Genomic DNA, 15,285 nt, shown 5'->3' with positions numbered 1-15,285 from the left:
ACAGCCTCAGGGCGTAATGGAAAATTAGCAGATTCCTCCTATTATATAGGATACTATAATCATCAGTTCATTCCGTAAAGTAATATGTATGCTTACAAAATTATCAATTAAGTTACACTACTAATCCTTTAATAAAAATTGAAATTTCAATAAAACTGTCCTACTTGCCCACCAGCTGTACCTATACAAAAGTCACTGATAAATACAAGACTGAAAGTAAAAGAAAATGGTGATAGACACATCCTCTTCACACTTACCGAGGGGTAAGATGCAATTGCGTGTCCCTGGCATTCAGGGTCGCTTTCTGAAGTACCACCATGCATACAGGTTGTGCTCTCTATCTGGGAGACCATCTTATATTTTGGGATCAAGATATCCTAGGCTCCAAAATGATAACAGTACGTCCTTTCTAAAACTGATTAGTGCTTCTTAAAAATACAGGGTACTCTGAGCCAACTTTCCGAAGGAGCTTAGAAAGTAGCCAGTTCTGCTTCTGGCTGAGAAATAGGGAAGAAAGGCCTAAATACCTACATCGGCACAAGGCAATTTTGTGGGCTTCAATGTTGGCATTTCACTAAAAACAGCAACAACAGAGACACACAGGGACTCCTGGGCCACACACTCAGCACCAGGCATCCAGGGTGCCTCTCCGTCCCATGAAGCCCATGACCTCTGAACTCCCAGCTCCCTGCAGGCAAAAGGGACCCTGGGTCCTGGGACACAAGCCCACTCCTCTTTAGGCCCAGAGAGCACAAACCTGTCCCGTCCACATTCCCTCCCTCTACTGAAGGGCACGTCCATGAGCTCAAGGCGCTGGTCCAAGCACAACAGGACGGTCACCGCAGTGGGTGGACTAGTCAGGCTTTTGCCTGGGCCCTAGGCCTGTCTGGAGGTCTCACTGGCTCCCGCACAGCCTGAGGCAGGCAGGCCGCGCACGGAGCCCATGTCAGAGCCGAGCACCGAGTGACCAAGGAGGTCAGGCCACACTCTGAGGTCGAGGCGGCAGCAGAGCCAGGCGGAACCAGATCCTCTGCCTCGGTCTGTGGGCTCTGTCTGCTCCCGTGTGTGGGAGCAAATCTGGGGCACGAAACCACCAGGGACAGCCCCAGGGAAGCAATGAGTAACGGAAAGCAGGAGACAGTGAAGAACAGTGCCTAAAGAGGTCTGGACGACAGCAGCCATGCACTCACTTTCACACCTAAAGCGAACGGAGGTGAAAAGCACAAGCCACTGATTCGGGGGCGGCAGGAAACACAGGGACTTCCGGCCGCAGGCGGGCATGGCACGTAGACAAAAGCAGCATGGTGTTTCAAGCCTTGTGGTCGTACTCCAAAGCGAGGAACTCATCCCCTGGAAATCGCCATTTAAAAGGAAGAAGGCTGTTGCTAATACCATTCATTTAAAAGTGGAGCCTGGGCTCCCTTCCCAGCGCCTCCCTGCAGGTAGTCATGGCATTCATTCCTTCAGGGCTGCATATTCAGCCCAGCAGGTGCTCTGCATGTCCGCCCCCAGCTCGCACGTGTGGCCAGTACCTGCTTCATGTAGGCGTAGCACATGGTCTCCGCAACCCGTTTGCCTTCATCGTAGCAGGCCCGGGGGCCTATCGGGTTCACGTGGCCCCAGTATTCCTCGTTTTGAGGGTGAACTTCAGGGTCTATGAGAAGGAGAAACGAAACCATGTTTTCACCCCTCCTTGTTTCAAGTTCATAACCGTGATGAACACTGATGATTTATGATGCAAAAGGGAGCTGTGGAAAGACTAAAATAACTTTACACGTGGTAAATGTAAATCTGACCCGTATCTCAAGAAGTCAGTGTTCCACATTCCACTAAGTTCAAGTGGGATATGCTGTTCTTACCTCTCATGTTAATCCGTATTTTACAGAGAAAAAACGAAAAGATCAAAGGCTCTCTATTTTAGTCTTCCCCTCTCTCCCATAAATTGTTCAAGAACTTTTAAATCTCTGTCAAACTATAATTAAATATAATCTATGTGCAGAGATAGCCCAGAGAAAAACCCAGGGACGTCATTCACCCAGATGTGGCGGATGGTCCCCATCAGACCTCTCCTGGGGATTCTTCACAAGGACTGGCCGGCTAGATTCCAAAGGAGACGGTCTGTGGAACCGTGACGGGCAGTCCTCCGCGCCAGGGAGCCGTGACCTGGCCCGGAGGGCGTGCTTCAGCGGGAGGGAGGCGGAGCTGAGACCACAATGGCAGCGACATCGCAGACCAGGAGCCTCTTGGCTGCTGTGCACTGGAGTCAAACAATGCTGCCTCCTTAGAAATGGAGTTCTGGGCCCACCTCTGATTCCTTCCTCACCTAAGACAGGGTGCGAACTGTCCCAGAGAAGCCCCCCGCTCCACCCCCCTCACATCACACACCACACACACACACACACACACACACACACCCGCTTACCTCCATACACCTCGGAGGTGGAGGCCAGGAGCAGGCGCGCACCGACTCGCTTCGCCAGCCCTACGGGAGCAGGGACACAGAGCAACTGTCACTTCAGGGAAACAGGAAAAGACACGCACGCACATTTTGGTCGCCAATTTCAGCAATCTTTCAGTATTAACGGCATCTGACATCCACACATCCTCACTTATCCATTCTTATATACTTTCAAACCAATAAAAACAGGACGAAAAGCACAAGTGAACCCTGAGGAGCCCAGTACGCAGTGAGATACCTATAAAGTAAGCAGGCCAAACTCGGGACCTGTTGGTGTGATAACATGCGATTTGAAGAGTTTCACAAAGATTCTTTGCCCCAACATATCATCCACTATTCAGTGAGGAGCTCCACCCTGTTTGGCATAAGGCCGTTGGCACTTACACTTCCTTCCACTGCTGCCCCCCAATGGTCCGCCCGGCACTTCCTCCGCACGCTCCCAGCACCTTCGCCTGCACTGAACCACCCCAGTCTGGGGACACCTCCACCCCGTCCTCCCGCCTCCTTCTGGGTTTGGCTTAAACAGCACCAACTTCCCCAAAGCAACTCCCACATCCCACCCCTGCTCTGAACTTTCCCTGCCTTCGCCCCGACATGCAGATGGGCGAGAACAGCTCTATCTGTGGTGGTCACGCAAGGTGCAGCATCGGTGTCCGGATGTGCAGGAGGCACAGAGAACTCCACGGCCCCTCACTTAACCCAGCGCTTCCCAACTGTCCTCCACCCAGCACCCCGCACCCCGCACCCCGCACCCGGGCACAGGAAGGGCTGCAAGGAGAGGGCGGGAGAGCACAGAGCCTGCAGCCACTCTGGAGAGGCCGGGCAGACAGAGGAAGGGAAGGGTCCTGGGTGAGGCGGCCGGGTGGGAGTGCGCAGCCGCTGGGGGCCATGAGGACGTGCCCGGAGAACAAGCGGACAGAGCCGCTGGGAGGTAAGGATCTGAGACAACATGTGCAAACGCCCCTGTGGTTGAGGAAGGAATGGTCGGGATGTAGTGTGATCTGGAAGTCGTAGGCTCCCAACACTGGGCCCCATCTCCTTCACTCCAGTTCTCCCCGCAGAGCCGAGAGGTGGGCCACACAACATGGCACAGAGGCAACGGTAGTTGCTTCACCGTGAAGGATCCGAGGTCTCTTCTTTAAACTTGTAAGTTGAAAGAATACAGAGATCCCATGTACCCTTTCCTAATCTAGTTTCCCTCACTGGTAAAAACTTGCAAAACTACGGTTCAGTACCACCACCAGGGCACCGACAGGGCGCACTGAGACAGGCTGCCTCCTCTGTGCAGGCCTCCTCCGCGGGGGGCCTCTGCAGAGGCTGGGCAAAGAGGCTGCATCAGGAAGGCGCCAAGCACAGGAGCAGGAGGCGGCGAGCACAGAGAAGGTCACTACCCGGAAAAGCCAGGCGGCGTTCGGGGCATCCTGTCTCAAATGCAGAATGGCTAGCAACAGCTCCTCTCAGTTCGGAATACCAAGTCCCATGTGGGTCTCTTTCCGGCCTCTGTCCCTCTCCGGCCTCTGTCCACATCATTCCTGGAAACCCTCTGCCATTCCTCCAAGACCTCCAGGCCCAACCTCATGCAGGTTCGGGTCCCAGCCCAGGAGTCACCTGTACCTTGAACTCGCACAGACGCCTCTTTTTTGAGACCTTTCCCTCCCTCCTGGGAATCACTGATGCCTGTGCCCATAGTCCCCTGGCAAAGAGCCAGCGCAGTCCTTCTCTGAATGCCCTCCAGTGGCCAGGACAGTGCCCATGGCACCTGACTGCACAGCTAAATGGGGTCTCCCAGGCAGCCTGCGCTCGGTGGCTTTTTCTCTGTGGGTCTAGCTCTGGCATGAAGGAGGGGCAGCCTGCCACACACCGTATCTCTAAGCAGAATCAGGGCACAACACAGAGGACAAATGCCCTTTCACCTCCCACAGAACTCATCATGAAAACCAAGCTCCAGCTGCCTCTTCAGACCCTGGGCTGAGGCTTCAGTCAAATTCAAACTGAGTGCTAGCTTCCCAAATCCACTTATAAACCTGCTTCACGTCCTATAACTAAATCCTTTTACTTGGCATTTTAAAAAGTGGTTCCTTTCTTCCCGCTTGTAACTAATCAAACCCCAGTGTATTGGGCATCTGTGCCGAGCTAGCCCATGCCTCCTATCTCAAGCGTGGATGTGTGCACATCACCCACATTGTGTGCACCCACACTCACGCGGCCCTTTAATGGGCTCCCTCTCATCTTGCTCTTCTCAGTGAGCCCTGCGGTTCTGTCTGGAGCCAGGACTAGGTTTCCACAGCCCCATAAGGACAGTTGTGTGTGTGTGCGTGTGTGTGTGTGTGTGTGTGTGGTGTGTGTGTGTGTGTGTCTATGGAGGGGTGGTGGTGTGTGTGTGCTGTGTGCTGTGTGTGTGTGTGCTGTGAGTGTATGTGGTGTCTGTGTGTGTCTATGGAGGGGTGGTGGTGTGTGTGTGCTGTGTGCTGTGTGTGTGTGTGCTGTGAGTGTGTGTGGTGTCTGTGTGTGTCTATGGAGGGGGATGTGTGTGCTGTGTGCTCTGTGTGTGTGTGCTGTGAGTGTGTGTGGTGTCTGTGTGTGTCTATGGAGGGGGATGTGTGTGCTGTGTGTGTGTGTATCTATGGAGGGTGTGTGTGTGTGTGTGTCTATGGAGGGGTGGTGGTGTGTGTGTGCTGTGTGCTGTGTGTGTGTGTGTGTGTGTGTGGTGTGTGGTGTGGTGTCTGTGTGTCTACGGAGGGGGATGTGTGTGTTATGTGTTTGCTGTGTGTGTGTGTGTGTGTGTGTGTATGTATGTGTGGTGTGGTGTCTGTGTGTGTCTATGGAGGGTGTGTGTGTATCTATGGAGGGTGTGGTGGTATGTGTGTGCTGTGTGCTGTGTGTGTGTGTGTGTGTGTGTGTGTGTGTGTGTGTGGTGTGTGGTGTGGTGTCTGTGTGTCTACGGAGGGGGATGTGTGTGTTATGTTTGCTGTGTGTGCGTGTGTGTGTGTGTGTGTGTGTGTGTGTGTGTCATCCTCTCCAACCCAATTGGAGCAGAGCCGCCAGTGTCCTTTCCAGCGGGAGACACAACACCGCGAGTCAGAGGGGACAGTGGAGGGAGGCTGGGTCCTCACAGAGGCACAGGCCGTGCTCCCCGGGGACTGAACTGGGACAACACAGACTGGTTAGTTACTACAATGACCATCTCCCCATGACTAATTCTGATGCCAAATGAAGTCCCAGTGAAAGAGCCCACACAGCGCTGAGAGAGGGTGTCTCACTCCACAGCACCAAGACCTACCCGTGGGCTGGCTACGTACCCCCAACAGCAGCTGCCAAACAGGAACGGGCGACTCACCCAGCATGTTTAACGTCCCGATCGTGTTGGTCTTCAGCGTCTTGATGGGGTTGTACATGTAGTTCGGGGGAGAGGCTGGAGAGGCCAGATGGTATATCTGGTCAACTACAGGAGACAAAACCGAAGTCTGTCATTTACAAGGAAAACACTAAAAAAATCTGAATGTCTGAGTAGACAATGATTAATAAAGGTGTTTGTGTACCTTTACTAAAATTTTAGTTATTTTATTCTTCACAGAAACTAATTTGCCATCAGACGAACTTTAAACAAAAACTGAAACCTAATTATCTGGAACGAAAACATGTGGTGGGCCAATTATTTGGACGTTTCTCCTCTAATCAGGGTCGGTCCGAGTGCCAAGCTGTTTGCTGGGAAGACCTGCCCCAGTAAAGCAGTCAAATGAGAGGCCTGAGTTTTCAGACCCAGAATTAAGCACAAATATCTGAAGCAGCGAATTTCAACCTTTTTCCATCCCATGGGTACACAGAAATTACTAAAAGTCTGCAGCACACCAAAAAGTGTATTATTCTGCCAACCTGACAAAAGAAATTTAGACTCATTCACATGGAATGCCCAGCATTGGCTGGCTGTTGCCGTTTATTCGACAGTCTCAGGGAGAAGAGGTCAGTGCTCAGACTAAGTGGTCAGGTTTGGCACGTTCCAAACACCTTTGTAGCACACAGTGGAGAACTGCCGATCCTCAGGAAACACTTTTAATTGGTGAAACAAACCTGGCAAAAAAGCAAAGGCTCAAACATTTGTAAGAAAACAACCTTCAGGATGCTCCTAAGCATCCAGTCCACAGGAGGAGTTTCAAAGCTACAAATGGCTCAGCAAGTCCGACCCCCCACCTCCTCATGCACAGGCGTCAGTCACTTCAACATCCCCCAAAGCCGCACTCTTCGGTCAGTAACAAACAGTGACCCAGCAGAGAGGCCCTTGGGAACAGGACTCCTGTGAAAGCAGAGAGATGAACAAGTCCATAGGAGGAAAGCCCTCCCTCCAGGCCAAAGCATACTGAGAAAAAAGAACAAAGCTGGAGATATCACACTACCTGACTTCAAATTATGCTACAGAGCTGCAATCATCAAAACAGCATGGTATTGGCAGAGAAACAGACACACAGATCAATGAAACAGCATAGAGAGCCCACCTACAAAACCATATGTATATTGGCAGATAAATTTTGACAAAGGAGCCAGAAATACACATTGGAGTAAAGATAATCTCTTCAATAAATGGAGCTGGGAAAATTGAAAAGCCACATGCAAATGAATGAAACTGAATTACATTTTATCCCCAGTTACAAAAATTAACTCAAAATGGATCAGAGACTTAAATATAAGATCCAAAAAATTGTTGCATAGAAAAAATACAAGTACCAAACTTACGGCTATGGGTCAGAGAGAACATTTTATAAACTTAACCCCAAAGGCAAGTGAAGTAAAGACTTTTTAAAAACAAATGAATGGGACTATATCAAACTAAAAAGCTTTTGCACAGCACAGTAAACAGACAACAAAACAAATAAGCAGCCAATCAACTGGGGGATGATATTTGCAAACAGGTTTAATTTTCAAAATATACAAAGAACTGGTAAAACTCAACACCAAACAAATAACCCAATCAAAAGGTGAACAGAGGACCTGAAAATACACCTCTCCCAAGAAGACATACAAACAGCCAATAGATATATGAAAAGATGTTCAACCTCACTGGCAATCAGGGAAATGCAAATCAAAACTACAATGAGATACCACCTCAAACCTGTTAGAGCAGCCATTATCAACAAGACAAGCAATAACAAGTGTTGGACAAGTTGTGGGGAAAAGGGAACCCTCACTCACTGCTGGTGGGAATGTAGCCTGGTAAAGCACTATGGAAAGCAGTCTGGAAATTCCTCAAAAAAAATGAAGAATAGAGCCACCATATGACCCAGCAATCCCACTCCTGAGTACATACCCGAAAACCTCGAAATCATGTACTTGCAAAGATATATACACACATATGCTCACTGCAACATTATTCACGGTGCCAAGACATGGGAACAAACAATATGTCCCGCAATAGATGACTAGATAAAAAAGATGTGGTGCCTATACACAATGGAATACTACTCAGCCATAAGAAAGGACAAAATAGTACCATTTGCAACATGAATGGACCTTGAGAACACTATGCTAAGTGAAATAAGTCAATCAGAAAAACCTAAGAACCATCTGATTTCCCTCATATGTAGAATATAAAAGTGAAATTTATGAACACAAACAGCACTGTGGTGGTAACCAGAGGGAAGTGGGAGGGGGAAGATAGGGGACCTAATATATGGTAACAAATTTTGACTTGGGGTGGTGGGCATATGGTGCAATATACAGATCTTGTAACATATTGTATTTTTCTATGAATTTTTCCATTTCATCTACACTGTCCAGCTTATTAGCATACAGTTGTTCATAGTATTTTCTGATAATCCTTTGTATTTCTGTGTTGTCAGTGGTACTTTTCCACTTTCATTTCTCATTTTATTTATTTGGGTCCTCTCTTTTTGTTTCTTGATGAGTTTGGCTAATGGCTTATCAATTTTGTTTATCCTTTCAAAGAACCAGCTCTTGGTTTCATTGATTTTTTTTTTTTTTAGTGTCTATGCCATTAACTTCTGTTCTAATCTTTACTATTTCCTTCCTTCTACTTACTATAGGCTTTCTTGTTGTTCTCTTTCTAGTTTTTTAAGTTGTAAGGTTAAATTATTTATTATTAATTTTTCTTGTTTTTTTGAGGTAGGTCTATGAACTTCCCTCTCAGGACTGCTTTTGCTGTTTCCCAGAGATTTGGGGTTGTTGTGTGTTCATTTTCACTTGTTTCCAGGAAGTATTTTTTAATTCATTGTTTAAAAACATGCTACCGTATTTCCCTGAAAATAAGACATCCTCCAAAAATAAGACCTAGCGCATGGAAAGATAAGACATCCCCTGAAAATAAGACCTAGCACAACTTTGGGAGAAAAAATTAATATAAGACACTGTCTTATTTTCGGGGAAACAGGTATTTAGCCTCCATGTGTTTAAATGTTTTTGGGTGTTTTTACTCTAGTTGATTTCTAATTTCATTCCTCTGTGATCTAAGAAAATGCTTGACATGATTTCCATCTTCTTGAACCTGTAGATACTTGTTTTGTGTCCTAACACGAAGTCTATTTTCGTGAATGACCCATATGCACTGAAGAATGTATATTCTGCAGCTTTGGAGTGAAATATCCTATGAATGTCAATTAAATCCATCTGGTCCAGTATGTCCTTTAGAGTCACTGTTTCCTTGTTAATTCTTTGTCTGGAAAAATCTATCCAGTGAAGTCAGCAGGGTGTTAAAGTCCCCTACTATGATTGTATTGTTGTCAAACTCTCCCTCAAAGTCCTCTAGAAGTTTTAAAATATATTTAGCGGCTCCAATATTGGGTGCATATGTGTTTACCAGAGCATCGATCCCTTTAGTATTATTTAGTGACCTATGCTATCTCTTGTGATGGTCTTCATTTTGAAATCTAGTTTGTTGAATATGAGTCCTGCTACTCCAGCTTTTTTGTTTTCCATTTGCATGGAAAAATTTTTCCCCCATCCCTCACTCTCATCCTGTGTATGTCTTTCGTTCTGAGGTGAGTCTCTTGTAGACAGCATATAGTTGGATCATGTTTTCATAACCATTCAGCTACCCTATGCCTTTTTATTGGAGCATTCAATCCATATACATTTAAGGTTATTATTGATAGGTACTTATTTATTGCCATTTTAATTCTGTATGGCTAGGCTTCTCTCTCTCCTTCTGATTACAGCAGTCTCTTCAGCATTTCTTATAATGCTGGCTTGGTAGTGATGAACTCCTTTAGCCTTTTTCTTTTTGTCTGGGAAGCTCTTTATTTCAAAGTCTATTTTGATTGATAGCTTTGCTGGATTAGTACTTCAGGCCATTTCCTTCTGGCCTGTAGAATTTCTGATGACAAATCAGATGACAGGTTTATGAGAGCTTGTTTGCAGGTAATAGTTTGCTTTCCTCTTGTTGCCTTTAAGATTCTCTCTTTATCTTTAATATTTGGCATTTTAATTGTAATATGTCTAGGTACAGGTCTGTTTTGGGATCTTCTTGTTTGGGGTTCTCTGTGCCTCCTGAACTTGTGTGACTCTTTTCTTCACCAGGTTAGGGAAGTTTTCTGCCATTATTTCTTCAAGCACATTCTCTATCCTTTCCTCCCTTCCTGCCTCTTCTGGAACACCTGCTATTCGCCTATCATTATGTTCCATGTTGTCCAAAGGCTCCCTTACGTGGTCCTCCTGTGTGTGTGTGTGTGTGTGTGTGTGTGTGTGTGTGTTTGTGTGTGTGTTGTTTTTTGTTCTCGGATTTGAGTGATTTTTCTACCCTGTCTTCCAATTCACTGATCCAATCCTCAGCTTCTCCTAATCTGCTGTGTATTCCTTCCAATATGTACTTTATTTGTGCTAAGTCATTCTATATTTCTGTTTTCATAGTTACTATATCTTCTCTCATGCTGTTGAGCATCTTTACCATTATTATTCTGACTATAAAATATAAATTTCTTATCTCCATTTCATTTATACTTTCTTTAGGAAAATTCTCTTGTTCTTTCATTTTTGGGTGCCTGCTTTGGTTGTGACTATGTTTTAGGGAGATCTGCTATGTCAATCAATCTCTAGTACAAGACAGTGTCAAACTAAAAGCAAAATTTTTTTAAAATGCAAGAGATTTAAATTTTTTATATGAATTAACGTGTAAGAAAGTCTAATCTTTTTAGTAACCAAAATAATTACATCAAGTCATGGATTTTTCTATCAAATTATTTTTGTTAATATTTTTTAAAAATAATGCTCACTGTTATTAATATATTAGTGAAATGAACACTACCAAATGACAAAAAAAGACATTAGTATTTGGCACAGTTCGTATATAGATTCTTTATTGAAGAAATAAAATTCAAACACATATTTATAATAAAACCCTCGAGAAATTTAAATAATAATACAATTACAAATAAACCATGGCATAGTCATATAATAACACTGTTAAGCAATTAAAATGGCTCGAGATACATTCTACCAACATGGGAAAATGCTCGGGATTTTATATGGAAAAAGCAGAAGGCTACACTATGCATGCAGGAGAAGGAGCATATGCTTACAAGCTTTGGAGTCAACCTAAGGCTGTATTCTGGCTCAGTTGCTAAACAACCCTGGAACTTCGGGCAGGCCATAGCACAATTCTTTTTCCAAATTCAGGGGTGAACAAAAGTAGGTTTACAGTTGTGAGCTCGCAAAAATAATTATTCTTGTATTATTATTTATTGTCTTATTTACTATTATTATTATTAACCTACTTTCACCAAAAAGGTTGCAGATTTGACTCCTGGTCAGGGGGAGTGCTGGAAGCAACAAATCAATGTTTCTCTCTCATATCTATGTGTGTTTTTTTCTCTCTCTCTCTCCCTTCCTCCCTCTCACTCTAAGAATCAATAAGAACATATCCTTAGGTGAGGATAAAAAAAAAATAATAATAAGAGATGTGAATATCTTTTGGGAAGAGGGGGAATCACCATCCAACCCACTATAGCTCTCACACCATAATTCCTAGAATTGTCCAAATTATCAGTCAGTTTTAGACTTTTATATGTGAAATTTCATTATGAATTCAGCTACCTTCCCATAGAAAGCTAGAAGTAAGTTTTCATGGGTGGGTAGGCATCAGATCTGTTAGACAGATTTGTATGACACAAGCCCCACTGCTACAGGCCATGAAATTCAAAACCAGGAGGACTATGTAAAAGTGAAGTCAGACACTCACTCCATCATAACCATTCTTTATCGCAGGAACTAGACTGGTGTCTTGTGCATGAGACGACCAATCAAGCACAAAACGCAACACAAACTGGGTGGGGAAGAGATGGACAGCTCACCTGCCAGGCTCTGATGATACAGGGCACGTGGCACTCACCTTCAATGTAGAGAGGCTCCACCACATCGTGGTTGATCAGCTCAAAGTTCTCGTGGCCGATCCAGTGCTCCACGTTTCTCTTCCTGCCAGTGAAGAAGTTGTCCACCACGGTCACTTCATGGCCGTCCATCATGAGCTTGTCGGTGAGATGGGAGCCCACGAAGCCCGCTCCTCCAGTTATCTGCAGCGGGCGGGACATCCCAGAGAAAGCACAGGAGAATGGGACAATCAACTTCAAGAAGACATATTTCTGGGGCAGCCACAACTGAGGACGTCCTCAGGCTGAAGGGAGGAAGGAAGGTGGCAACAGCTGTATTTAGAGCAGCGTCCTTACTGCTCACAACAGGGCAAGAGGGCACACCACGGGGCAGCTTGCAAACAGTGAAAACTGCACTGCCACTCAGTAAGGAAGTCAGAAAAGTAGTAATTACAAGTTTCAAAACGTCATCTTTGACAGAAAATTTTACATTCTTAAAAGGCTCTTGTTGAAGCATTATTGCAGACAGCTAAGACATAGACCTAAGTTTCAGTGGGCGGAGGAACACAAAAAGATGCCTGGCGGGGTGACGTACAGAATATCCAGCCCCACGGGAAGGGAAATCCTGGCCCTGCGCCATGGGCACGCCCGGAGGGCGGCCTGCTGAGTGAGCCAGGACAGGAAGACCAGCACTGCTCTCACTCTGCTGGCAACGCCAAGGCCAAAGCACAATGGTGGCTACCAGGGAGGGGAGGACGGAGATGTGGGTTAGGGTACAAACTGGCAACTACTAGGTAATAAGCCCTGGGATTATAAACAACAGAACCGTCATATAAACACTAAGCTAGCAAGAGACCAGATCTTAATTTGTTCCCAGCACTAGAAGAAATGACAACTCTGTGACAAGATAGAGGTGTACATTAATGCTACAATGACAGCCATAACGCAATATAAATGTGTGAAGTCAGTATGTTGTACATCTTAAATTTACACAGTGTAGTATGTCAAATATATCTCGATTTAAAAAACACAAAAAAAGTTCATGTTTTATAATGAATGGGATGCTGAAACCATCACTTATATAGTTCTAATACAACTCCTGCCAAGTTTTAGAATTACTTTTTTTTTTAAGTGATTAGCAAAATGCAGAGATCTGGGGAACTAGGAAAAAAAAGTGATATTTAAAATGCACTCAAGAACCCCATGAGAAATTTGTATCTTTCAAATCGTTCTTAAAAACCAATTAATGAACAATAGATGCTGCTTGCAGACCAAAGCTCTAAACGCACAAGTTCCCCTGGCTGGGCACTGTCTGAGCAGGAAGGCAAACAGAGAAATGGTGTGGCTGTGAGGGCCTGAGGGGACGGGAGAGCAGCAACAACTGTTCTGAAACTTACGCCATAACAATGGAAAGGTTAATTTAAAAATTTTTAACTAATAAAAAGACTTTATTCAAATGAAGTGGTGTCACTGATGGGCTAGACAAAGCATATTTCATTTCTGGGAGATGGCAGTGAAAAAAGTATACTCTAAAACAGACGTATGATAGACGCTTCTCTTTCCTACTTTCCCACTCTTCCTTCTCTCCAGTAAAACTTGCATCCATCTCATGCCCTTTTTCCAAAGCGGAAAAGTTTACAGTAGGGGGAAAAAAGCATTATTTTTACTTAAAATAAAAAGTACTAAAAGACCTAGATCTATACTTTTAGAACAGTTAATTTGCCATGAAGTCCTATTTAAATAAAATATGACACATGTCCAGGTTTGTCACAGATAAGAATTGGCTGTTCTGGGTGGAAAAGGTAGATTTAGGGCAGCAGCTGGGGTACTGCCTGCCTTAAAAACCCTGTGTCAACCAGGTATTGGCATGTGCTCTGATGGAAACACAAATATGGATTAGAGTATGAAGGGTTAGAAAATCCTGATACTCCAACAGCTTTTTATCAGCTACACTCACGTTTTACTTAGAGCACCATTTTCTAAATCCCTCTGTTTAGAGGTGGATCCAGAGGAACTTAGATTTTCACCAAGATCCACGATCACTACTAATCTATAATAATAAAATCGTGATATGCTAATTTGACCAGACAGCTAAACAATCTTCTGGATGTCCTTCTGGACAAAGCTGCCACAGCGGGGCAAGGCAGGGGCAGTTAGGGGCAATCAGGCAGGCAGGCAAGCAGCTAGGGGTGATCAGGCAGGCAAGTGGGTGGTTAAGAGTGATCAGGCAGGCAGAAGGGTTAGAGGTGATCAGGCAGGCAGGCAAGTGGTTAATGTTGATCAGGAAGGCAGGCAGGCAAGTGGTTAATGTTGTTCAGGAAGGCAGGCAGAAGGGTTAGGGCTATCAGGCAGGTAGGAAGAGTGCTTAGGGGCGATCAGGCAGGCAAGCAGTTAGGAGCTAGCAGTCCCAGATTGTGAGAGGGTGCAGCCCGGCTTAAGGGACACCCCACACACATCCATGCACTAATTTTGTGCACTGGGCCTCTAGTGATATATAAGTTCACAGTCTTAATTCCATGTTCTCCCACTATCTGTCCATCTGTACAATTTGTATTTTAGCTTTAGCACTCCTATAGTCTACTGTATGGGTTTGAACAGAGAATTTTCTGAAAAAATAAAATTCAAATTGGTTCACCACTAGGTGAGAATTCATTTTACTTTACTTTTTATTTGATTGCATTTATCATGTTTTCCATAGTTTTTAGTGAGAAAAATTATACCTTTTTAAAGGATTAGTAACCTCTTCTACTGTAACTATGTCTATGTGCAACTGTTGTTAAATAAGATGTTCTGTGCCATGCTGACTCTATCTCAGAATGCAGACCGTGCGTTAAATTATACACGATAACCTCCAACACTTCCCTAGTTTTAGGAAGAACAGAGAGCTGCTAGAAGCACCTTAGTGTCGCTTAAGATGGACTTGAGCTGTTTTTCTTGAACAATGCCTTCCTATCTAAAATACTAAAAGATTTATGTAACATAGCTGGATGGTTATAATGGCTTTCCTAATGAACTCCAGCCCATTAAGCAAGCATTTAAAATAGAACCAAAGCTGACAGAAGCGTAGCACTTAGGAAGCTCGCTCAGGAAGACTGATCACCAAGCCCAGGCATACGCCTGAATAACAAGGAGCTAATCTAATCGACAGGAGACAGTGGAAGAAGAGATGAGATCTTACACAGCTTGGCATCGCTCTGCAGTCTATGAGCTCATCTATATGTGCTTGTAGCTCTTGCTCTTGCGGGAATTAACTGGCAACTAAAGTGACCTAGTTCAAGGTCAGCATTCAAAGTCAAGCTGCTTGGTAAACCAGCAAAAACTTTCCAAAACAAAACCCTATCTTTGTTCTGAGGCTTCAACAATTACTGACAAGGCTTTAAAATTTCCCACAGTAAGCCAGACTCGGCATCAAAGTGACAACCTATGAGGTGGCAGATGAATGAAAAACCCGAGTCCACTTATTGTGGTTATGTGTAGAGTGAAATAAATCAGTAATTCTCAGCATTACCAGGCAGAGCA

At 45.0% G+C, this 15,285-nt stretch overlaps 1 protein-coding gene across 9 annotated transcripts in view; it reads right to left on the bottom strand.

Annotated features, from left to right (window-relative positions):
- UXS1 (UDP-glucuronate decarboxylase 1) overlaps positions 1 to 15,285 on the bottom strand; it is a 103,816-nt gene that overhangs the window by 19,672 nt on the left and 68,859 nt on the right. For all 9 annotated transcript variants that reach the window (XM_036453981.2, XM_036453982.2, XM_045587266.1 and 6 more), the window contains 4 exons: positions 11,790 to 11,970; positions 5,796 to 5,900; positions 2,423 to 2,482; positions 1,533 to 1,654 (listed from right to left, as the gene is read on the bottom strand). In XM_036453981.2, the coding sequence (XP_036309874.1) occupies positions 1,533 to 1,654; positions 2,423 to 2,482; positions 5,796 to 5,900; positions 11,790 to 11,970 (468 nt within the window). The remainder of the gene's footprint in view (positions 1 to 1,532; positions 1,655 to 2,422; positions 2,483 to 5,795; positions 5,901 to 11,789; positions 11,971 to 15,285) is intronic.

Source organism: Pipistrellus kuhlii, unplaced genomic scaffold (assembly GCF_014108245.1).
Source record: "Pipistrellus kuhlii isolate mPipKuh1 unplaced genomic scaffold, mPipKuh1.p scaffold_m20_p_27, whole genome shotgun sequence".
Taxonomy (NCBI): Eukaryota; Metazoa; Chordata; class Mammalia; order Chiroptera; family Vespertilionidae; genus Pipistrellus; species Pipistrellus kuhlii.
This window is presented reverse-complemented; position numbering and strand designations above follow the sequence as displayed.